Below are 23,686 nucleotides of genomic sequence, written 5' to 3' on the forward strand. Positions count from 1 at the left end.
GTGTGTGTGTGTGTGTGTGTGTGTGTGTGCGCGCGTGGTGAAGTCTTTTTGGGGCTCAAGCACTTAAGGTGAGTCCGCTCTTCCTCTTCAGTTCTCCTCCGTGACCACAATTTGTGAAAACCTCCTGACGACGCCCGGTGACCTCAGCTCCACATCCTCAGAGTTCCCTGGGTAGTACCCATGATGCTCGTAGTTAAACTGGGAGTGGTAACCACGATAGTAGGCATCTTGGTCTTCCTCGCCTCCTCCTTGGTGGTGGTGGTTCGGCTGTCTGTGGGGAGGATTGTAGGGCTGGTAGCGGCCGCCGCCGCCGAGGGGTAGGGGTGAGACTGGAGTGGTATGGAGGGGATATTTAAGGTCACGACTGAAGTGAGGCTACAGGAAACTACAGCTCGATGCCACAACCAATGAAAATCAAGATGTAGTTTTGCCAAAGCAAGGTAAAGTACTTCTAACAGAAGTTCAGCAGGAACGCGAAGCATGCAGGTGGACATGCAGTGTCCGAAGTTGCGTTAATTGAAGTTCAGAGTGGCTAAATAAAACTTAGTAGCGCTAATGTTTTTTTCAGTTATCAAAATGGGTGCAATTACTCTCGGGGTAAAAGATTTTCAGCACATTTCAGAATTTGATTTGCACAGGTAAGCCAGGCTGTACAGCGATGAAAGCAGACAATCAGAAAGAAGCGCTATTCATCACTGTTTAGCTGATTGATCGTGCTTTGAAGGAAGTGATTAGCTGTAATGAGATTTGAGCCCAAAGCAGGCGAACACGGAGGAAGATGAGTAATTGTTGATAAATGGCAGTGCAATTGTTGGTGGCAGCATTGAGGAAGGTTGTTTTTTTTGTTGTTTTTTGTTGGTTTATGAGGCATTTCACATTGAGCTTCTATTACTGCTGACAAATTTTTAATTTAACCTGAATAACGCAGAACAGTTTCCAATCAGGAATTCAGTTAGATTGTGTACTAAAGCTGGCCTTGGTACAAAATGATTTTCTCTGTAAATTAAGTGTATGTCTGAAGATTGATTTAGATCAGCGGTCTGCAACCTTTACAAACCAAAGAGACTTTTTGCCTGTAGTTTGGCTAAATAAAATTATTTTAGAGTCATAAATGTTCCATAACATTTTGCAAAAAATACATCTTCATTTTTAAAAATATCTACTGTGGGACATTTGAAAAAAACACACAATTTAATTTCTGCTTTTAGGGTTTAAAACAAAAAAAAAAAAACAGGACAAAATGACAAAAATAGGATATTTTCTTATATTTGAAGAAAATGTGTAATTTTCTTAGCATATTAAAAAAAGTATTTTCTTCCATGGGAAAACATTTTTCGTTTGTAAAATAATCATTTAAACAAAAACTACTTAATTTCTAATATCATGATGAGAAAAAAAAATGCTGATACTTGTCTCATTCTTTTGTGGAAATTTAATACAGGATTTATTCCTTGCAGAAAAAAAACAAAAAACAACTAAATCCACATTTGTTCTGTGTTTTAAAAAATAGTCTGTTCTCGACTCTCTTAGTCAGGTTTTAAAGAGCCACAGGTTGCAGACCCCTGATTTAGAAGCTCCTGAAAGCTGAAATTTAGAACCCGCCCCTACACCAGGCTTTGTGTTGATTGTTTGGCTTCTTGGGGAATGAACGACTGGATGTTTCTGAACAAGGTAAAGAGGGAGGTGAGCATGTGAGGAGGAGAGTGAGGAGAGATGGCTGGAGATTTCCCCTCAGTAATCATTCCTGTAATCCTGTTGAACTTCAAATCAGAACAAGGGAGAGCAGGGGAAGGGACGAAGAGAGAAAGACAGGAGACGTTTATCTCACATGAAGACGGAAAACCCAAAGACACCAAAGACTTCCAGAGAAACCATTTGAAAACTGCTAGGCTAAGATTTAGGAAGTGAAAAAACAAATCCCAGACCTTCTCCTCTTTTACAGAAAGGAAACTCAAACCTTAAGAAATTCATTGAGCAATACAAGAACAAGACGCTTAATGTGTCAAGTCCCTATTTTTCTTTTTGCTTATGAGAAAGCTTAAATAAAAACTTCGGAAACACTTTATTTGATGGGTTGTGGATAAGAATGTCATGACACCGTCATAAACATGAGTAAGTCTTCATGAATATTTATGACTGTTGTAAATCACTTCAGTAATACTTTCATAACACATTTATGTCAGATTATGATTTCTTGGTTAATGTCAAGTTGTCATAACGAAGACATTTTGAATAATGTCAACTTTGTATTAAGTGTCGTAATTTACCGACAACAGTCATAAATATTCACAAAGACTTACTCATGTTCATGACGGGTGTTATGTCTTGTTTATGACGGTGTCACAACAGTCTTATTCACAACCTGTCAAATAAAGTGTTACCAAAACTTCTGACGCAGAAAATGAAATGAGGTTCACAGGTTGTAAATTCAGAAGAAATTAGTTAGTCTTATACACCCAAGAATAATGTTTGAAAGGAGCCGTCAGCAGCTCTTTCTTGAGTCATCATTCAAGTGTATCTTGAATCTCAAAAAATGAATCTAAAAAATGTTCAAAGAGATGGTCTATCAAGCAGCAGCCTCAGATGTTTTTTTATGCATTCAGAGCACAGCTGGCACTGAAATCTAAATATTGGGTACAATAATAGGGGAAGATTGTGTTTAGTCCTGCTTTATATCCTCTCCAAACAGATTATAGTGAGGTTGGCAGTACTGTGTTCTCTTGTTTCACTCATCTAGTCTGATGTTATGCTGAAGAAATCTGAGGTAGTCTTCCTCATTATGTGTTGAATTATGATTGGTTAAACGACCCCAGACCCTAAAAGTTCCACCACTACGTTTTACATGCAGTGGTGGAGTCTCAATGAGGCTACTAGAAGGTTTATTAAATGTCCTATTTAAAACATTTATAAAGACACATATATTCAGACAACTTTGGTCTACACTTAAGATCTATAAGCACAGCAATTTTAATGTTCTGAATACAATTAAATCCATTTATTTCCCAATTCATTTATATTTTTTTATCTTTCTTTATTACTCTAACCCATTATTTTCCCCTCGAATCCACGTTTCATTTTTTACAAATCAAATCTTTACTTACTAGCAATTAGTAGTTTTTTTTTTTTTAAATAACAATAACAATAATATGTACCAGTTAAATGTCATGAAAATTGGTTTTGGCTTTTAAAATATGACCTCAAAAAGAAAAAAACAAAACTGGATCCGGCGTAATTGGTTGGCAGGGAGGAAAACGTTCACGTAAAATGAAAAATGTCAAGGAAAATGAAAACTTTGTAAACTGAACTCTGCTTTTGAAGTGGTTGAGCAGGGAGGCTTGGTTTGAACCTTGAATTGTTCAAAGCAGCAGATGAGACTCATAAACTCAAAATGGGGGGTGGGGTGGAAAACAAAAAACAATTGAGAGTTGAATCTATTTAAATAAATCTGCTTTGATGGATAAAATAATGTCTCATCCATCTGCTACTTTTCACAGATGATATATGACATCGTCGCTGCAGCGGCTTTTAGCTGTGCACTTTGCAGAGGGCTGCAAGATCATCATCTGTATGAATATTCAGAGACGCTTTACATGCCACCGTGTAGGTGCCCGGATCTGTGTACGAGCATATTTTAATTTGATTTCAACACAGACAAATAGCGTTGACCTGTTAAGTCCTTAATCTGTCTATGTGGGCATGAATGAATAAACTTCCAACAATAAAAGTCAGATGCATATCCAACTTGAGAACTTTACAAGAGCAGTAACTATGTGAGGGTAGACTGTCGCTGCCTTTTCTAACATTTTATTAAATGGAAAGACACATTAAGGCCAGACTGGCAACAATGTTTTGGAACAACAAGAGCAGTAGATATTTTCAGTAACACCAGAGACGACGAGGGTACAAATAAGGAAGCATTCCAGTTTAAAGAAACGCTGCTAAATATTTTAAAATGTCTGCATATTTCGTGGTTGGTGAAAAAAGATAAAGACATAATAAAAACAGAATGTTCCAGTCAAAATGTTATTTTGGCTTCAGCTGCCAGATCATATTCTGCCTTGTACTCTGTCAGTATGTGTATGTTCACACATCTGCAGAACTGGATCCAACCCTTAATATTATTAAATCCATGTTTCTCTCACATTTCTGAGGTGGGAATAAAAAAAATAAATAAAAAAAGGAACAGAGAGCCATCCGGTTTCTATTGTCTTCCCACATAAGTCACATCCATTCATCCCTGTCATGACGTTATTCTGCTACTGAGGCACACTCCCATGTGATGCCTCCAGCTGGGTGACCCCCCACACCCTCATCCCCATTTAGTAGACATTCACAGTGTTTAAACTCTAGTCTGTCTATAAAAATGCTTGAAGGCAACAGTCACTTTCTCTGATGCTGTGCAGCATATGTGGAACAGCATGTAAGAGCAAAATGACTGGCAACAATAAGACACAGACATGCTTCAATCCGTCCATTCTCAACCTTTTTGTTTCAGCTAAACTCTACAGACGTTTCTTCTTTCGGAGCTTAATGTAATGACAACAAAAGAAAAGCATGACGGGACATACACAAACCCTGTGATAATGTAACGTGGTTCGAAGCAGACGCATGTCTTAAACCGGCAGTATCATGTAAAATCGACTTTTTTGAGCTTTAGGTCATGTTATAATGTTATTCCCTCATCAAAAGCTTAAATTGTGTTTTGCTTTGATTTTTTTTTTTGTCAAAACTCAAAGCAATGCTCCGTTAGAACTGTTCATTTCTCAATTTGTTTGAGAAATCGTTTAACCTTTCTGTGGGGTTCTACAAATAGATAAAAAGAGTAATAATACATAATTGTGATTTCGCAAAATACACCACAAATAAATATATTAACATCTTATAACAGTTACAATGTAATTGTCCTATTTTGTTTCCACTTTGAAAAAGAAATTCAAAAGGTAGTTCAGGGACGAATGGATATCATTTACCTCCAACATTGTATCCCAGACACGAGTTCTGGTCACAGTATCCTGGTGGTCCGCTTGGTCCCGCAGCTCCTGGATTTCCAGGCCTCCCAGCCGCTCCCGGGCTTCCGGGCCGACCAGGTGGGCCCTGGCTGCCTGCCCGACCTTCGCCTGGCAGGCCTAACGATGGAGAAACAGCTTCTATTTAAAGACGGGGTGGTAGGTTGTGCGTGCAAAGTGGTTTGACATTTTGGTACAATGAGTGCAGCAGTGAGACACCTGGTGAGAAAACGTAAGAAAAAAAAAAAAAGTGCACCAAAGGTACACCCTGTCACTATTAAGAAAAAGCTTCAGCCTCTGCGGCTTTAACAACATGATATAAAAAATTAGCGAGCCACAAATGGCTGCTTGTCGTTATCCGGATAACAGAGTATGATAGCGAATGTCCTGAGGGCAGGAACAGGAACGACGCAGCTCCGAGCTGAAATCTCGCCCCAGGCCTCTGTTTGATGATTTCACAGGACAAACTGCTCCGTTAGGACTGCTCAGCAGTCTGCGGGAATCGAATATCAATATTTTACAGGTAGTTTCTTTCGCCAAGTGCAAAAATTATTATCCCACAGTTATTTAAGAAAAGCACCGAGAATAAACCTTCCTCTAAAAACACAGAGGCTTGATATATGTTCGCATATGTTTTGCCTCTTCAGTAATGTAACCTTGGAAAAGTTTCAGTTAGAGTTTGTCTTCTTGTAAGTATCGATCACAGTAAGCCTAAAATACCAGCACTGACATATTTTTATAACACAAACCTCAAATTCCACACCACACACAGTAAAATCAATACAGAGCATCACATTCATGGACTGAAATGTCTGCTCGCCTTCCTCTCTTTGAGGATCAGTAGAATGTGAATCCTAAAAGCTAACTACAGTCCTTGTTTTAATATTGCAGGCATTCTTGTTTTGTTTAAAAGTTACACAATATGACCAATGCACAAACATTTTGACTGGAAATAAGAAATGATCCCCATGGACAGAATAATTTTACAAGGTCATATGCTGCTTGGTTTTGGAGTTTGAAGCAAAACACAGGGCTCTCAATAATCTATAATCATGATCAGGACTGTGTTGTGTCTTACCGGGTGCACCGGGTGGTCCTCGAGGTCCCTGACTCCCAATACCTGGACTCCCCCTCTCTCCCTTTTCACCTGGCAAACCTGGAAACACAAAGTTTGAGATTTTTAAAGCCTCTGTGATAATGTGTTGTAGTATAAGTCGAGCTTTAGCTTCTGAATATTATCTTATACTGCAAATATAATAAGAGCCTAAAGAAGGAATTCATTTTTTTTTTCAAAACACTTTTCTGACACAAAAAGAGCCTTCACAGCCACACCTCCTGGAAACAGGAAAGACACAACCATATATGGATGACAACAGGTCATCTGAAACTGCAGAGCGTAGCTACCTATTGTGGTAAAGAGAAAAAGGTTTCTAGAAAAATATGTTTTTAACAGGGATATGTTGAATGGATGAGTGACCATTTACTGGCAATGTGAAAAAAGAATAAAATATACACCCTTTCTGCACAGATACTCAGTAAGATTACACATTCAAGCCGCTTGTTACTCGAGGATTATGAAGCAAAAAGAATGTTCTCTTCAAGGTACGGACACAATAAGCCGAGCGATGAGGACGAAACACCGACAGAGAGGCCTCGTTGCAACAAAAGCCAGAGGATCGATATGTTCATGGATAACATCACTTTTTGATTCACAATGTCTTGTGTCAGTATAAAATGTCTCGTCCATGGATCAGCCCACTCTTTAAATACTCCTTCTACATGAGTTTACCTACAGTAATCAGCTGCTGGACTAACTCGTTTTTTTCACTCAGTGAATCATCCAACCACATCATTTGTCACATTAGCTTGAAATGACTTTTTTCTTAGGGTTAAGCCACATGTTTTTTGTGAGGAAAACTCCACATGGACTAAAGCAGTTCAAGGAGCAAGAATGAAAGTGTTCACAATTACTGTAGTGCACTTAAACACATGAGAGAAACGTGAGCTGAACATGTGTAGGAAAGTGAGATTTTCATCTGCTTCCATTCCCTCCTTCTGTTTCACACCGTCTCTGTTTGACTCGCTGACTGACGTAAACTATTCTGGTGACAATCTTTTCCCAGAAATGGGTGTCTGTTGTACATGCCAATGTAATAATGCTGGTCAGAACTGGAGCAGAAATAACAACATCAACACGGATGACAAAAAAATGTCAGTTTTTGTCACAAACGATCATTCACCTCATGGAAAATGACATGGTTCGCGAAAACATCTTTGAATTTCTTGGGTAGAGATTTGGTCATCAAGAACAGGATGTCTCCTGACTTCCTCCTCCTCCCTGGACAAAGCATCATCTCCATCTTTGTCTCATGAATTTACATTCTGGCTGGAGACTTCAAGCCATCACTACTGTTGTCCTGACTGGTTCTTGTCACGTGTTAAAGTGAGATATGGTGTTCCCGTTAGCTTTTGTTCTCTGCTGGCTTGGTTCATTTTCATTCTCATTATTTTTTATGTACATATTTTTTTTTAATTTTGGGAAAAGGAATGAATATAACTCCTGAAATAGGAATGAATATAAGTGTCACATGTCATGTTTTTTCACTATAAGATTTCACAGGCAGGAATCAAAGGCTTCTTGCTAAACCACTTTAATGTGGCTACATATTGAACTAGTGACTAAAACATGTTTTATTTCTAAATCAGTATCATGTTTGTTTTTTATGAAAATGAGCTGAATATATCATGTCTCTGGGCAGTTTGCTGTCTAGAAAAGCAGCCTGTTTGAGTGATTTAATGTGTCCTTTTTCAAACATTATAGAATCACATTAAAATCTGATCTGCGGATTTTTTCCCCCCGTTTCTTTTACGACTGTTCTAATGGAGAAAATGAATGTCATAGCCTCGGATAAAGAGCCATTCTCCGTTTTGAAAGTCTGTGCATTAACTTTTTTTAACTGATGCATAAAAATAAACGAGTTTCTTATGTTGCACAATTTTGTCTGAGTGCAGTTACAGGTTAAGCTTTTAAACTGTAATGTGGTTTTTATGTGCGTGGAGGACCAGTGGCAACAGGTTTGACATCTTACTGGAAAGATTCAAGGGACTCCACCCCTGATGAGGACGAGTCATAGCTGGACAGACATTCAGCAGTTTTTAATTTTTCCAGCTTTTTATGTGCATCTGGGCTGCATTCAAATGTGTGTTTTTTTTTTTTTTTTTTTTTTTTAGCATGGGTTACAAGTCTCCGTGATTAGGACAAAGACTCATAAACGCTGTCTGCCCTCTAAGGACCTAGTATAGCAAAGAAATAACAGCATGGATACTGAAGTTGGTGTATTTAATGTGATTTGAGGGAGCAAACCACAAAATACAGCAAACAAGCAGAATGACTCCCAGACAACGTAGCAGTGTGAGCAGAAAGGTCTGCTGAATGTCTCCCAGAATATGCATGGTTTGTATTTGTTCTTCATCCACATAAAACACCTAGTTGAAGTTTTGATAGTGGTATAGTAGAAATCATACTGCTGATTCTGACATTTTAATTTAAGGGCTGCAAGCAAGCACTTAAATAAACCCTTTTTATATGAACATTAAATGAGCATTTAGTGATTTTTTTGGAGTCAGATCTCAAAAAATTAAAGATAAAAAACCAAGAACAAGGCAACTGAGAGAATTGCTGCCAATGAATAATTCCATCACATATCCGTACGAAACACACCGGCAAATAAAAAGATAGAAGCGAGTAGTAATACGTTATCAAGTAAGTAAGAAGAAATGTCTGAGAACAGCAGATCAAAAGGCTTTAACAGTAATTTAGCCATTAGAATAATACAACAACAACATAGTTCATCATGAGGTTTAATGGGTGAAAATGACAAACTAATCAAATCAAATCAGGCTTGGGGAACATTTAGAATGATTTATTTAAGTTGATCTTTTGATGTCAGCAGGCGGGGGACACAAATAAAAATCGAACTAAGCAGCGTATTTCTTAGCAGAGATACTAAAAGTTGATTAAATTGTCAAAGTCCTGATTGCTAATGGTTTCTGTTGTTCCCATGGTATGAACTGTGGTTTACGCCTCATCCATCAGTCCTTATGCAGGGCCAACATTCTGATAAATAAGATGAGGTTGATTTTCCAAATATTTCAGTGGGTGGTTTCAAGTTCTTCTCAGTATTGATCTGGTTTTGTTCACTTTCAAGTAGCTAAAAGTGTGAGGGGTAAAAAGGGCAAACCGCCTTCAAAATGATGAATGACATTATTCTCAATATATTCATCTGTCGTACCTTTTGGGTATATTATCAGAAATATAATATACCCAGAATAAATGTGAGAATAAATGTAGAGGTTTCCCAAGTTATTTCTAAGCACAAATTGCTTTTTTAAGATGAGATTTGAGAAAGATTTTAATGTTCATTTTACATAAACACAAAACCAGGCACAATATGATTTGAATAATTTCGTACAAGTCCATCAAGGGAAAGCATCAGTATTTTATTTTTATTGTTTCCAGGAAAGCACCTAATCTCACCTCTTTCACCCGGTTGTCCGCTCTGACCATTAGTACCGGGGAAACCGGGTCTGCCAGGGGCGCCTTGCTCTCCCTGGGGCCCAGGAGGGCCTCTCCTGCCCGGCTCGCCCGGCGGCCCGGTCACTGTTCGGACTGATCCTGAAAACTGTTGGGGGATCTGGTTCAAGATGGAATTATAGCGAGAGAAATGGCCTAGAAGAAGCAGAAACGGGAAGGAAAATGAGTCCCACCATTTTTAAAACCACAAATTTATGGAAAGTTTATCACAAAAAAACAAAACAAAAAACACACAAATTAAAAAATAAAATCAACGAGTACTCACTTTGGATAATCTGTTCACAGACTTGCCGTGCAATTGCTCTCACTGCTGCTTGGGACTGCACATCACCCTGAAGAACAAAGACAGCTCTACACTCTGCAGACAAATGGCACTTTTCCATCTGAGCAGCCATGAGGACATTCAGACCAGAGGTTGATTAATGGGTGGGTGAGATCTAAATGGTATTTAATTAGCACTGCCAACCTTCATTCCAACATGATTCTTTTACATGTATATTTCCCAAAAATGATCAATTTAAATAGCACTTCTCATTTCCATGTTGAAGATCTAGATAAAGCTCTGGAAAAAATGAAGAGCACTGCATTGAACCTCATTGAAAACCTCTCAATTGTTCCAAATATTGATTTCTGAACTCTTTTTGAGTTAAAACATTAGTGTTGTTGTTTCTAAATGAAGTTTTCTTTGTACTATTTGAGGTCTGAAAGCATCGCATCTTTTGTTATTTTGACTGTTTCTCATTTTCTGCAAATAAATACAAAATTTTTGCTTGGCATTTCAGAGGCATGTTGACAGTAGTTCACAGAATAAAAGAACAACGTTCAGTTGACTCAAGCAAATAACTACAAAAAGTAAAATCAGAGAAACTGATCATTTTAAATGGTCTTCTAATTTTAATTCAAAGCTGTGTCTTTAATAAGCCAACTTAACTCTTGAGATACCTGGAATTTTAATTCTATATTTGTATATTGAGGAACAGAAAAAAAGATAAAAATACTTTTTTGTTTAGTGAATCATTTTGTGGGAAATTAACAAATAACAAATGTTATCGTTTATGAGACGCTAAATAATCTGACAACATAAGTGATTAGTTGCGTTCAGGTACAAACGTCCCCAACATTTAGGTTTGATTCACGCCGGCGAGAAGCGTGTCCTACAAAGCGGCTGGCGTTGACGTCCTCGCTTTTGTCAGCAAAGATCCAGACACTGCCCTTGGTGCTCCATGAACACCGGTTTGATTTGGTTCGCTCTAAACAAGCATGAAGATACGATACAGGAAATGCGGCCTGATTGAGTTACGGAGCCAAAAACGGCAAGAAATGGGATTTCTTCTAGAAAGCAAAGAGACCATAAGTTAAAAGCTTTGAGGGTTTTAGAGAAGAAAAGGAACAACATGTCCACTGGAACATCGCTCTAACAGCAGCTCAAGTGTACAGATCGAGTAGCTTACTCTTTCTCCTTTATCGCCTTTGGTACCAGCAAGACCCTGAGAAGATGAAAGCACAGGGAGAAAATAACATTTATTTAGGATACAGTGATGAGGAGATATATTCGCCTCCTTAAAGGATTTCTGTTGCTTTAGCCTTTTCATCACAGCTAATGTTTCACATCATCAAACACATATCAGACTAAGATGACAAAAAACTAAAAAGTTAGCACAGAACAGAGATTTAAAATAAGGATTGCAATGCATCTGTTAAGGGGGGAAAAGCTTTTCGAGCAAATTTACGCTTATCTGAAAAAGAAATTGAGTTCTAGTTGAATCATTGATTCACAGAGGTTAAGTACATTTCTTGAAAATTGAGATAATTTTTCACATTAAGTCCTTATGTAAGATCATTATCTGACAAGCAGAATCAAGAAATCCCTTAAATAGAACCTGACTGACAACATCAAGTAGGCCAAAATATTTCAAAATGCTACACAGAACTTCAAGAACAGACAAGAAATAAAATTGTTAACGTCTAAAGATCTGAGAAGGATTGCAAAGGAACTGAAAACAGTTGTTGAGAAAAAAGGATAATATTTTCCAATGTTAAAATTTATTTAATGATTTTTAAAAGTTTCACAGAAGTTTCTAAGATGGGTAATCACCCATGAGTCATTCATAACACGCATATCCCTCAGAAAGAGCCATTGTATTTCCTTCTCACAAATGTCGCCATTTGTCACTCTTATCAGTTCTTTTATTTATTGTTCCTTATCTTTTGTCTCATTGAAACATAAAACATTGGGACAAATTCAGTGCAATAAGCCTCGAAGGAGGACTAGATCATACGAGTTCACAGAAACTGACATCTGGGCTTTGGATAAGTGTACTTTCTGCTATTGTCAACACTGTAAAACCAAGGAGAAGCAGTACACATATGCCAAGCATGAGCAAATCAGTCACTGTAATCCAGAGGCATATAAAAGATATTTCCTGGCCACAGGACTCCATCCGTTAAATAAAAAAGCTGTAACTACTTCATTCAAAAGCTGTTGTCACTTTTAAATGAAGACTTGTTTATTTTGAATGGAAAAATGCTCTTGACCACCATCACCACCACCGGCTGTCTGATGGTGCTTGTGTGCACAGGCGACGATTGTGTTAAAAAATTAACCGCGTATAAATCAGCCGATGATAGGAAAGGTCTAGCCAACGTCTGACACAGCCGCTGGACGAAGGAGCCAACCTGAGCAGTAAACGTTCCCGTCCTTTTTACCTTTTCGGCGAGCCAGGATCATACGAGTCTTTCCAGGCACATAAATGTCTGCCGTCTTATCAGGTTAACATGGAAAACCACGCTACATAATGGCAATGTGAACACCGCTCATAAAAATCTGTTATTATTGATCAGAGCTGACTTTCCTTTACTCCACGCATGTGTACAGTTTCTCCAATAAGGGGATTCAGAATATTTTTCCTGCAAACCTTGAGTTTCAGATCCCTCCCCTGACCTCCCCCACTCTCTCAGGTGTCAAACGTGAACTGATTAAGCGCTCCCAAGAAGATTGTTGAGCTCATTTCTTTCAAAGTTGGCAAATGCGAGGCAGCTCACTATCAGGTCAAGCAAGATCAATTTCAAAAAGACTCTCCAGGTGGTTGGATGACTGGAAACAGCAGTCAGAGTCAGAACCTGATCCACGTCCGACGCAGAATAGGGATGTCAGCGGGAGCTTTGACAGTCTGGCACACTTATTTGTATATGGCCCAAAGGGAGCTGATGAAACAGTAAACCAAATCTGCTAGGTTCATCTCTATTAAAAGGTTAATCCCAAAGTTTCATCATTACTGATCGTGCTAGATGAAGCAGAGCATTTCCAGATGCACCGTCTCTTTCCTAAAAACAGCTGTTTGGGTTTCATTTTGGTCGACCCAAGACCAGAAACTGAAGATCTGTCCCTCTCCGGCTTTAAATGCTATTAAGCTTCCATGGATATAAATCTATTGTCATCTAATTAAGTTCTCAGTGTGGTTGCATATGTCCAACTTAGCAAACCTAGTCGAACAAATTCCCTCTAGATTCACTTGGATGATTGTCTTTAAGATATAAACTGCATAAAAATAAACAATAGACACAAAAACAGAATCAGTAAAATAATTGTAATTTGAAGTTTCAAAGTTAATACTTTCAGGAAGTGCAGAAATTCATATGGATTTTATTTGTATCTTGGACAAAAAGCAGATACAATCTCTTATAGATATGTGTTTATGGATTTGTGTGTGCGTTTTTAAATGTGTGCACGATGGGGAGGGTGTCAGTGATTTATGGATCGACTCTGTGAGCCAAACTTGCTGCTGGCCTAGAGAGCTGACCCAGGACTAGATTAGCTGTCAGCAACACCGCGGTGTCATCTGTTATGGTTAGCGCCACACATAGTTTGGATCGTCTCAAAGTCTATTCAGTGTGCTTGTGTATGTTGTGCTGCTTGAACTAATTCTTTTTCTTTTGAAAGGCAAAACAAAACATGAGAGCATGAATGCTGACTCACGTTAGACTTTGAAAAAAAAATCACTTGAAGAAGCACAACACACTAGAGGTTTGCCTTTTGAGGAATCTAAATCCCTCATTACTGTATCAATAATTACACACTGCAGTGTCTTGAAAAAGTTTTCATATCACTGACCTTTCTCTGAAAAACTTTGTTTCTCATTGGGATTTTACCATAATAGTGCAGAACTAGAATGTCTATAAACTAATAAATGACTTTTAAAAAATATTTTACAATGATTGACACTGGTTTTGAGTATATTTATATTGAGTCTTCTTTACTCTGATACCCCTAAATAAGTCCAAGTGCAACAAGTAGCCTCTGGATTAACTTATTTGGTCCGGAGAGACCATGTGTGCAACTTAGTCTCAGTATAAATCTGACCTGATAGATTTGTTTGGGAATAATTGAGAACAAGCATATGCATGAAGATCAATGAACACAAAAGTTGAACTATTGGTTCTTTATTTCACTAAACTGGTGTTTATGTACGAGTGGCAGAAAGGAAACCCTTTCTCATAGAAAACCAAAAGAGGAATTGACTCAGAGGGAATGAATGCATGCCACACTGTTAATATCTTCATGTTTTGACAGCACACTGCTCTGATTTGCTTTATATACTCGAATACGTTGATTGCTATTCATCAAAGTTTATCAAACTGAAATGAAACTGAAATCAGCTAAAGTCATTAATGGCAGATTGAAGTTTTGACAAAACTGTCATAGAGAACCAAATCAAAATTAATTAGATGCGTCTTTACTTTCTGTTTGTTAATTGTTTGTTTTATCTGGCCGAGCAAGTGTCTCAAAACTAACTAAAGAGTCATTAAACAAAAAATATTTAGATGTTATATTAAAGTTGCTTTTGGGGGATTGAAACATCATTTAAAAGAAAATAATCTTAACTCACAGGCATTCCTTGTTCACCTTGAGGTCCCGCTGGTCCATTGGGCCCTGGGACTCCAGGAGCTCCTGGAGCTCCCTGAGAGAAAAGAGAGAAAAAGCAAGAGGAAGTGACTGAAGACGGGACAAAAGGATGACAGGACTGCAAGGAAAGCAGCCTTACGATGGGTCCAGGAGGTCCTTGTCTTCCCTGAGGGCCGCTGTTACCCGGCTGACCCTGAAAGAAAGATGGTTTCATACATTCAGCATTTTGTCTCTCAACGCTCCATTTACTATGAGTCATTTACTACATTTTTCTGTTTTTTATGATAATGGAAAACAATTAGGATATTAATAAAGCCAAACTGAGTGGGTACAGCTTTAGTACCAGACCCAGTAAAAATCTGTACACCTCGAACTTCTAGTCACTTTTGATTTTAGCTACATCATATAAACAAGTTAATTCTCTTAATTTTAGGATTATAGAAAATATATTTGTTCATGGGTATTTAAAATGATGATTATTAGTAAGTGTGTTCTCTTTATTCTTTTAAATGAACTGCAGCTTCAACTTTCATCTGCAGGCCAGCTGTCTGCTTGTACAACACATTACAAATGATTCATACTAATATTATGGTGGTTTTATGCAAGAGCATTTATGGCTTGTTTAACCTGAACCATATCTGTGTTCAACGTAGAATTTGGATACTGAACACAGCCTCAGATTACTGGAAAACAGCTTAACCTGAGGCCCAACTAATCCTTTCATTTCAGTTTGGATTTTTCCCGAAGTTTGAGGCTGATGGCCTTTCAGTATGAGCAATATGTGGAAACTGTCTTCGTTCAGCTTTAGAAGGGAAACAAACTAGAAGAAAAAACTATATAATGATTGAAAATAGATTCTGAGAACATGTGTTGGTCAGAGTCTTATTTGTTCTGCTAGTTTCTTTCTTAATATTCTGAGCCAATGCTCAGTGTTTTGGTGTGAAACACTCCAGTTCCAATGTTTTACACCAAAACAACTGGAGATTTTATTAGGTGTTGGGAAAAAAAATAAAGTAAACACCCTCAGTAAAAGATTTGGAAAAACTGGATAACTAATAAAAAGAAAATCTTGCGAGCAAGACATCAAGACATCTGAAGTCTAAAATGTCACCACAACATTAAAAATCAGCCAAACCACGAATGGCCTCTTTATGATCTAGGAGTTTTCTACATAACACTCCTCATCAAACACCATCTACCCTGAAATCTGCTGACAAGTGAGGATGCCACCGCAAGGCCACCGTGATGGTTGATGTGTTACTGGCCCGCATCCGTCTCCCTGCCTGGTTATCAGAGTTTGAAGAAAGAAAACCCATGTAGGCTCTCACTGAGATCTACACTGAGTTTTATGGTCTCAGCAGCAAAGTTGCTCTGCAATCAAAAGGTCCTCACTGTGCAGCTGCAACTTGCCAGTATTAAAAGTCTTCATGTTAGTTTACCAATCAGGATGCAATTTTTGCTGCTCAACAGCAGGTTTGCTGAATAACTCATCTCTTGTTAGTTTTATATAACTATAGACAACCATTTAAACAGAGCTGACAGCGCACATAAATTTGAAATCAAAAGGAGCTAATAATTTATTTCCACTGCAACACACAATATCTATGATAGATTAACTGTGAAAAGAAAAATGTCAGTGAACTTGGGCAGAGCTGAAAATATTGAAAACAGCTGGAAAAGCTGGTAAAGATCAGCTAATCAGATATTATCTGCACTTCCACCATTTAAGCTTTGAACATGCATTTGATATCAGTAAAGAAAGTAGATGTAAACCAATGAAACTCCAAGTGGATGGTCTCTAAGAGATATGACCACGGTATTGCTTTTGTGGTTACTGCGAAAAAAGATTTTCTTTAACCAGAATGAAATGTACACTTTCACAGCGCCATGATCAGGCACTTAGCTTATTGAAATGGGTTTGTACCGGGACTCCCAGCTGAGGAGAAGAGCACACGCATCCAAACTGCATGAAGCCTGGTTGGCGAATTTATCAGAGCCAATCAGACTGCCAAAGAGAAGTCCTGGCTTTGTTGTGAGTTATGAAGAGGAGAAGGAAAACTTTAGGAGTATTGGGTTCATAAAGTTTCCAACATAGTTACAAAGTTTCTTACTGCCCTGCACAGAAAACCACTTCACCTGCATTCTGTCATACTGCTGATCAACTGATTGAAACTGAAATATGTTTACTTTTCAATAGGAAGGCAGGAACAGATAAAAACACATAACACATAATTCATATGTACTCCCACTTCACTAATCATCAACATGTTTGGAAAATGTGAGAATTTCAGCTTTTTTGGAATTGGCTCAATAGTAGTTTGGTCTTGAACTCTGTTTGTCTGGCCAACTTGTCCAACACTGGCCAACACTAATTCACCTTTGGGATCTAGTTGAACAAAAAAAAAAACCAAACAAACAAAAACAACATCCATCTTTGTTGTTTTTCATCCAACAAAGATGGATGAAAAAGGCAATTGATGTTCAAAGAAAATAACGGCAATAGGACCTTATTAACGCTTTCAAAAACTGAAATCATTAACTTCAGACTGTCATCCATTCATGTTAAACCTTATATGAGAAGGACTGCAAATTAAAAATAAGACAGCTTGTGTTGTAACAGAAGTTATTTGTATATTTCAGATGATGATGAAAACTGAAAACAATCTACAAGGCAGTTATATTATAAGAGCAAAAAGAGGTTGGAAGGTTCTCCAGAGAAACTAACAACTAAACCAAGATTTGTAGTTTTCATCTCGACCTATTTTACTGAAATATGGATAAATAAATTAGCTAAGACACTATTACTGTTGGTTAATCTGATCTACCCGACTACTGTAGCACACTTTTAGAGAGGACACAGTTTTTCCTTTTCACTCCAAGCTTGGCTCTTTGCATTGTATAAATTATCCTTGTATAAATGTCATGAATGTTTTGCACATTTCCAAAGGAGCATAGCTGCACTGAGACAATATTACAGTAAATCAATAAGAGCTTGTGCTCACTGCTCTGTGCAGTATACATTACATAGTGTTTAATGAAAATGTTTTTTTTCAATTGTGACCACAAAAAGAAAACTGTGAATATTTGTCTTTAGAGACCAGCCGATTACAGTTTTATCGGTTTTCATCTACTTTCTTTATTGATGTCAGATACGTGTTGAAAGCATAAATGGCTGGAGGTCTGATAATATCTGATTACCTGATTTTTACCAGCGTTTCCTGCTGTTTTTAATATTTTCAGTCAGCCCGAGTGCACTGCTGGACACCTAAAAGCCAATTCTTAAACTGTTAAAGAATCAGAGCTATTGTGTGTTGCACTGAAAGGGAATTATTAGCTCACATTTTCATGCACTGTTGACTTTATTTAAATTGGTGTCATATTTTATAAATATGGAATTCACACCAGATTTTGCAATTTGAAAACTAAAACATGGAAGATTAGTTATTCAACAAACAAGGTGCCTCCTGTTGTTCATAGCAGCTAAATTTGCACCCTGACTGGTAAATTAGCATAAATACATGTAACACTGAGATTGGTAAACGGCATTTTTATGAGCCTTAAACAATGACAGAGGGTAATGGCAAAATATGATTAGATTAGATTTGGCTTGATGCTGAAAATACAAAAAAGAAAAAAAAAAAGAAACAAAAAGACAGATTCTTTTAGGGCACTCCAAAGGCAACAAGCAGAATGAGTAAGAACCATGTGTGAGCTCAAATAAATAGACTATTAATTCAATAAATGAGTTTTCTGATGTCACTGCTTTCTGAAGTAACCTGTGAAACAATTAAAACATTTTCTCAATGCATGCCCCGCGACTTTGCTGTAGCAACATGCTATGCAAAGCAAACAGGGGGACGCTACATGCATTGGAAAAAGAGCAGCAGCAATTTCCTGTTCCATGTTGCAAGGCAAAAAACGTCCAAATGAAACAATGGATGATAAAAATGGTTCTGAACAGGAACTTCTTTCACGTCAGCATCACGTATCTGTTGATTCTGCTTAGTTTATGGACCAGGAGGAACATTTTCCGCTCGACAAACATTGAAATATGTCAGGACCGCATTGAGAAAAAGCCAAGAAAAAGCCAAGAAAATAAAAGACATCTGGGACAGGCTAGCATTAGCACAAAAGTTCACCAGCAGTCAATGTAGCTGTGGGGCAAATCATATATACCATAAAAAGCAAACGATAAAACTATGCAAGTTTTGGGTAACACTGTCATTGTTCAACACATAGCAAGCCTGCTTAATGTAATAAAATGCATAACGTCAAGATTTGATCAGGAGGTGTATGTGCATGGCTTCAGGCATTTTTCAAGCAGATGAAGTTTTAAAAACAACTCAGATCTCTTTGGAAAAGAATATTGTCACCAGGCTTACGATAGGATGAGAAATAAGCTGATGAGGACATAATGTAGTGTTAAATCAGATAAATCCTCCCATTCCTCCATTGCTCGTTCATGACAAGTAGACTGGCTGAGAGACTCTCTATGCTTATGGCATAGTTAACTGGTACCTAATGACCTGGGTGATATTGTACTGGCTGTTATATTTTGCACATCTGGTGCTTTCTATTGCTTTTATTCTGTTTTTCTATTTATATTTGTATACATTGTCTACTATTTGGACAAAATAAATTCCCAGCAGGGATCAATAAAGTAATCTTGAATTCAATAGACTGAACTTTTATGATATGTTTTGAGTTGTCACGACAATTAAATGCAGCCTAGTTTTATTCCAAAGCCATTTATAACTTTTCATACTCTGCAGCACACTTGGGGTGAAGTGCCTTGCACAGACATGCAGCATGTGGGCGGAGAGGAAACAGGAATCAAACCCACAACTTTCCAACTGCAAGACACCTAATATTATTCAACCACAGCTGGTCCAATTCTGTGTAAAAAACCCAGGACGAGTTCTCCTGTCTGACCTTTTGGTGGTAGAAACTCAAAGAACTTATTAGCCACAGTTTAGAACTGGTCAGATGGAAGTAGCTGAACTAGCCAAAAAATAAACAAAAATAAGTCCTTTTCTTAGAATCACTTTCACGGATTTGAAATCCTGAGTTTGGTGATTCTGCATTCGTGTGGACAAAGTGTTTGCACGATGTTTTAAGTAATTAAACAATTGCAATATGAGTGTAGCAGTAAAATTCAACAGCTTGTTCTGCATGCTGCATATTTAAGCTATGCAAATATTGTAAGCGCAGTGACGCTCATTCTGTGAAATTTGTTAACATCTTCAAAGTGAAAGAAGCATATAAATTGTTAAGGATAATTTTTCACAGTCATTTTTGACTTTGGAACACAAGGCTGCATCAGGTGAAACATCTACAATAAAGTCAAATAAAAAGTGAACTGCATCTTCAAGTTCATGTGCTCTAAAACTGATCTGGCACAGTGAGAAGAACCAACAGACAACATGCACGTCCTGAAGGAAGCAGCGTGACAGGTGAGAAAACTGTGCATGAATAGATTGAACAAGCACAGCTGAAAGGATGAGCACCGGCACTACTGTCAGCCAACAGACAGCAGATGGATTACATGCCGATTCCTCCACCTCTCTGGGATCCGGGCCAGGACAGAACTGCTCTGTTATCATATTACAAATTTGGACAAAACCTTCTTTTCAGCCTGCTGACTCCCTACCCTTTGGCTGAGCGTCTGTTTTGCTATTTACAGCTCAGCTGGGCATTGTAAGGCCAGATTACTCTGCCAGTATTACCGCAGCCAGCTGGTATCACTGAGCCTTTATGAATGAGATCTCATTCGGTGTGTATGTTGTTTTCAAAAACCTGGGTGGGATGCAGTTTTCTGCAACTCAGGGAAGATGTGCAGTTTTATGATAAGGCATAAAACCAAGTAGGGAAATGCAGCTGTACATTCAATACAAAAAGACAGCTGGAAAACACACAAATACAGTAATGTGGGAATATTTCAAGGCTGAGCGATGCAGTTACATCAGCTGTTTAAGAAGATACACAAGCTACATTTGGTCTGATAGATGTCAGAATTCAGGAGGAGAGTTCAAACCAATAGTTTGGTACATTCTGACACTGGTGAGCCCAGCAGCCTCAGAAACCCTGGATATTCACAGAACACAATTTTGGTTGGCGATTACAGGATTCTCTCCATGAAGTCTTACAAGCCCCAGCCAAGAGAAAAATCCTCTCCAGCAGGTTAACATCTCATTATCCATGTCTACTGCAGACTCGTTCGTGACAGTCTGCAGTAGACACACAGAGGGTCCACCACAAGATGCAAGCACAAGTAAGTTTCAAGACCTTAGAAAGATGATGGGCATTTTCCAAGAAAGCTTCTAGACAAATCCAGACAACTTCTGAAACAGTAAACTTAGATCAATGTGAAGGAAACAACGAGTAGATATAAAGAAACCTCAGGTAACAGCTCATGGTCTGAAGCAGAAAGATTAAAAAGTATACAGAGACTCTAAATACACCAGACAGCCAGTGTTTATTACAGACGTGACAGAAGTCAGAAACATCTTAACATAAGTATTTAAGGAAGCTGCTAAACAGGTTCTTACTTTATGCTATTTGTCTGGCCAAAACTTAGCCTGAACAAAAATGTTGAATTTCATAAACATAAAAATAAATTTGTTCTTATACTTCGTCACTGTGCTTTATGATAGGATAGGCAAAAGTCAAGAAATTAAAATTACGGGTCATATATAGAGAAACAAACAACAAAAAACAAAACAAAAAAACAAAAAACAAAACAAAAAAACAAAAAACAAACAAACAGCAGAACCCACAGAGGATTAGAAGAAATATTGGTCTTTTATCTTACCCTTGCTCCCGGTGGACCATCTCTGCCTGGAGAGCCAGGGCTTCCAGGAACGCCCTGAAGGAAATACAAATGTTCATATTTAAATCACCAAACACTATCACCACTTTGGCAGTATCACACTGTAAAGTGCACAGAAAGATTAAACTGACATTTCAAACTTTTTCCAATAGTAACAAAATCCACTGTTACTAAGCTGGGATCTTGTTATGCAGATTCCTGCTATTAAAATATTCTTATTTCAGATTCGTGCCTCAGAAATCTTGACCTCAGATCTCGGACATCTGAAGGACCAAATACAGTTTGATCCTTCTAAAGTTTTCATAATAATAATACTTCGACACATTCAAAGGTTAGGGAAGGTTAAAACAGTTAACTTTCTGTCTTAACGATCTTTTAGCAACAGTACATAAAATTGATTTATAGACTGAATGACCTCAGTCTTGGGACACAGACAGTCTTTCGTACTCGCTGGTGAACCTGCTGCTCCGGCTCTTGCCCCGTCTCCCCTTCAGCCTCCTCACCCCTCGCCCCCCGCAGGTCAAAGCACGCAACTACTTCCAAAGACCAATCATAGATTAAGTGTTGAGTTGATTTATCTCTGCACTTTAGTATTAATGGAAGGCTCATAAAACAGGACAGCTAACACTGTTAAAGACTCTACAAATTACAGACCGGGGTTACGGAGGACAGGCCCGGGTGATTAACGACGTGCCGTTGTTCAGATCTTGGCTGAAGCACAAGTCTCCCACATCATCTTCAGAGCTAGACCTTCTGCTTTGTTTTTTCATGCACTTGTCTAAAAACAAACATGACTACCACGGAAATAAGATTTCACATCTGCGGAGAAGTCAAATGGCAAACTAAACCAGCCAAATTTCTATAACTTTTGCCATATTATTATTTTGAAATAAGTACACTATTCAATACAATTATTGAACAAAAGATTTTATAGTATTTGAATTTACTCATCATTCCTTCATCAATGCTTTCTAACCACTGAATAGCGGCGCAGCTGATTCGATACATTAGTATTAGGATCTCGCTGCTGCAGGTCGACACACAAATAGGTCTGCAAGCGTACACTCCAGCTCAGACAGCTCTGACTTTCTGAGATTAAGTGCTGAGCAATATGGGAACATAAGAGTGTGAAAGCACATACATCTGCCCCATATCTACAAGGAGACAATCAAAAGAGCACACACATCCCTCTTTCGCACAAAGCAAAACATATTAACTGATAAATTACACGAGCGCACAGGCAGACTAATAAAAAGAACAAAGAATGAAAAATGAGAAAGACCAACACACACCCAAACCCTCACACACACACTCTGCCATGCAGCAAACCAAGGTGGAATAGATGCTCAAGACAAGGTTACACTAAATTTACTGCAGCAGGGAAAGACAGGAAACAGGAAGTATAAAAAGAGAGAAATAATTGATGCTTCATGGTGGTGATATTCTCTTTGGTTCCTCGTATATTATAAATAAAAGCAGTAGAAGCTGCTGTGTTACACATACTGCTTCACACGCAATCATTCATATACCTTTCTCTCAAAACACATTATTACTCAGTAACACAAAGCAGCCCAGGACAGCACTGGAGGGTTTTATTAATAGGACTATGCAGTCAGGAAGAGCTGTAGTGCTCCATCAAAATGTGTTGCGGCTCTCTCATTGGAAACAAGTTGTTCTTTCCTCATGAGAGGAGCTTTTATTGCACTTCTTATTTAAAAAAAAAAATTAATTGTGGAAACAAGATGCGGGTGAATCACTATGAAATATAGTCTTTATTAAAGTCTAATGATATGCATAGAGTGGGATATAAAAAAAGAGTATACACCATCCCAAAAAAAATCCCAAAGGTATCTGTATAAAGTCATCAGGGACATCATTATCTGCAACAGCATGACGAGTCATTTTGGCTGACAACTGTTTACGTGCCCATCAGCATCATAACAAACACCTGTTCAATCCAGTTGATGCATCTGTTGTCATGACAGAAATCCTTTGACTCAGAAGAGTTCATGAAATGTCTGACAAAGTGAAAATGTTTCAAGGCTGACCAACAAAAAAAGAAAAAAGCAAGGAAAGAAATATTTGTCCGACCAACAGTGATTTCTGAAGACTCGCTGACTGGCAGACGGGAGCAACAATTGTAACCAGTCTTGCTCTGAAGCATGGAAAGAAATGTTTTAACACGGCTTAGTTTTGCTCTTTGCCTGTTGCGTCGCTCAGTGCAGATCCCATTGCCCCATCAGCAGTTTATTGTTGCTTTACTAGACCTGAAACGACCTGATCCACTCAATGATCTAATTTCTTCCAGCAGTTCTTGTTATTTATAATGAAAATCATCCACTTTGAAGGAAGAA

The 23,686-nt window shown here is 38.1% G+C and overlaps 1 protein-coding gene across 2 annotated transcripts in view; it reads right to left on the reverse strand.

Annotated features, from left to right (window-relative positions):
* Nucleotides 1–1,373: 1,373 nt before the first annotated feature.
* The window catches only part of col14a1a (collagen, type XIV, alpha 1a), a 108,592-nt gene continuing 86,279 nt past the window's right edge, over nucleotides 1,374–23,686 (reverse strand). For both annotated transcript variants that reach the window (XM_055041883.1, XM_055041882.1), the window contains 9 exons: nucleotides 21,315–21,368; nucleotides 14,643–14,696; nucleotides 14,487–14,558; nucleotides 11,052–11,087; nucleotides 9,866–9,932; nucleotides 9,544–9,735; nucleotides 6,085–6,162; nucleotides 4,971–5,126; nucleotides 1,374–1,760 (listed from right to left, as the gene is read on the reverse strand). In XM_055041883.1, coding sequence (XP_054897858.1) covers nucleotides 1,732–1,760; nucleotides 4,971–5,126; nucleotides 6,085–6,162; nucleotides 9,544–9,735; nucleotides 9,866–9,932; nucleotides 11,052–11,087; nucleotides 14,487–14,558; nucleotides 14,643–14,696; nucleotides 21,315–21,368 — 738 coding nt within the window. In that variant the 3' untranslated portion in view covers nucleotides 1,374–1,731. The remainder of the gene's footprint in view (nucleotides 1,761–4,970; nucleotides 5,127–6,084; nucleotides 6,163–9,543; nucleotides 9,736–9,865; nucleotides 9,933–11,051; nucleotides 11,088–14,486; nucleotides 14,559–14,642; nucleotides 14,697–21,314; nucleotides 21,369–23,686) is intronic.

Source organism: Poeciliopsis prolifica, unplaced genomic scaffold (genome assembly GCF_027474105.1).
Source record: "Poeciliopsis prolifica strain line A6 unplaced genomic scaffold, Auburn_PproV2 SCAFFOLD017, whole genome shotgun sequence".
NCBI lineage: Eukaryota > Metazoa > Chordata > Actinopteri > Cyprinodontiformes > Poeciliidae > Poeciliopsis > Poeciliopsis prolifica.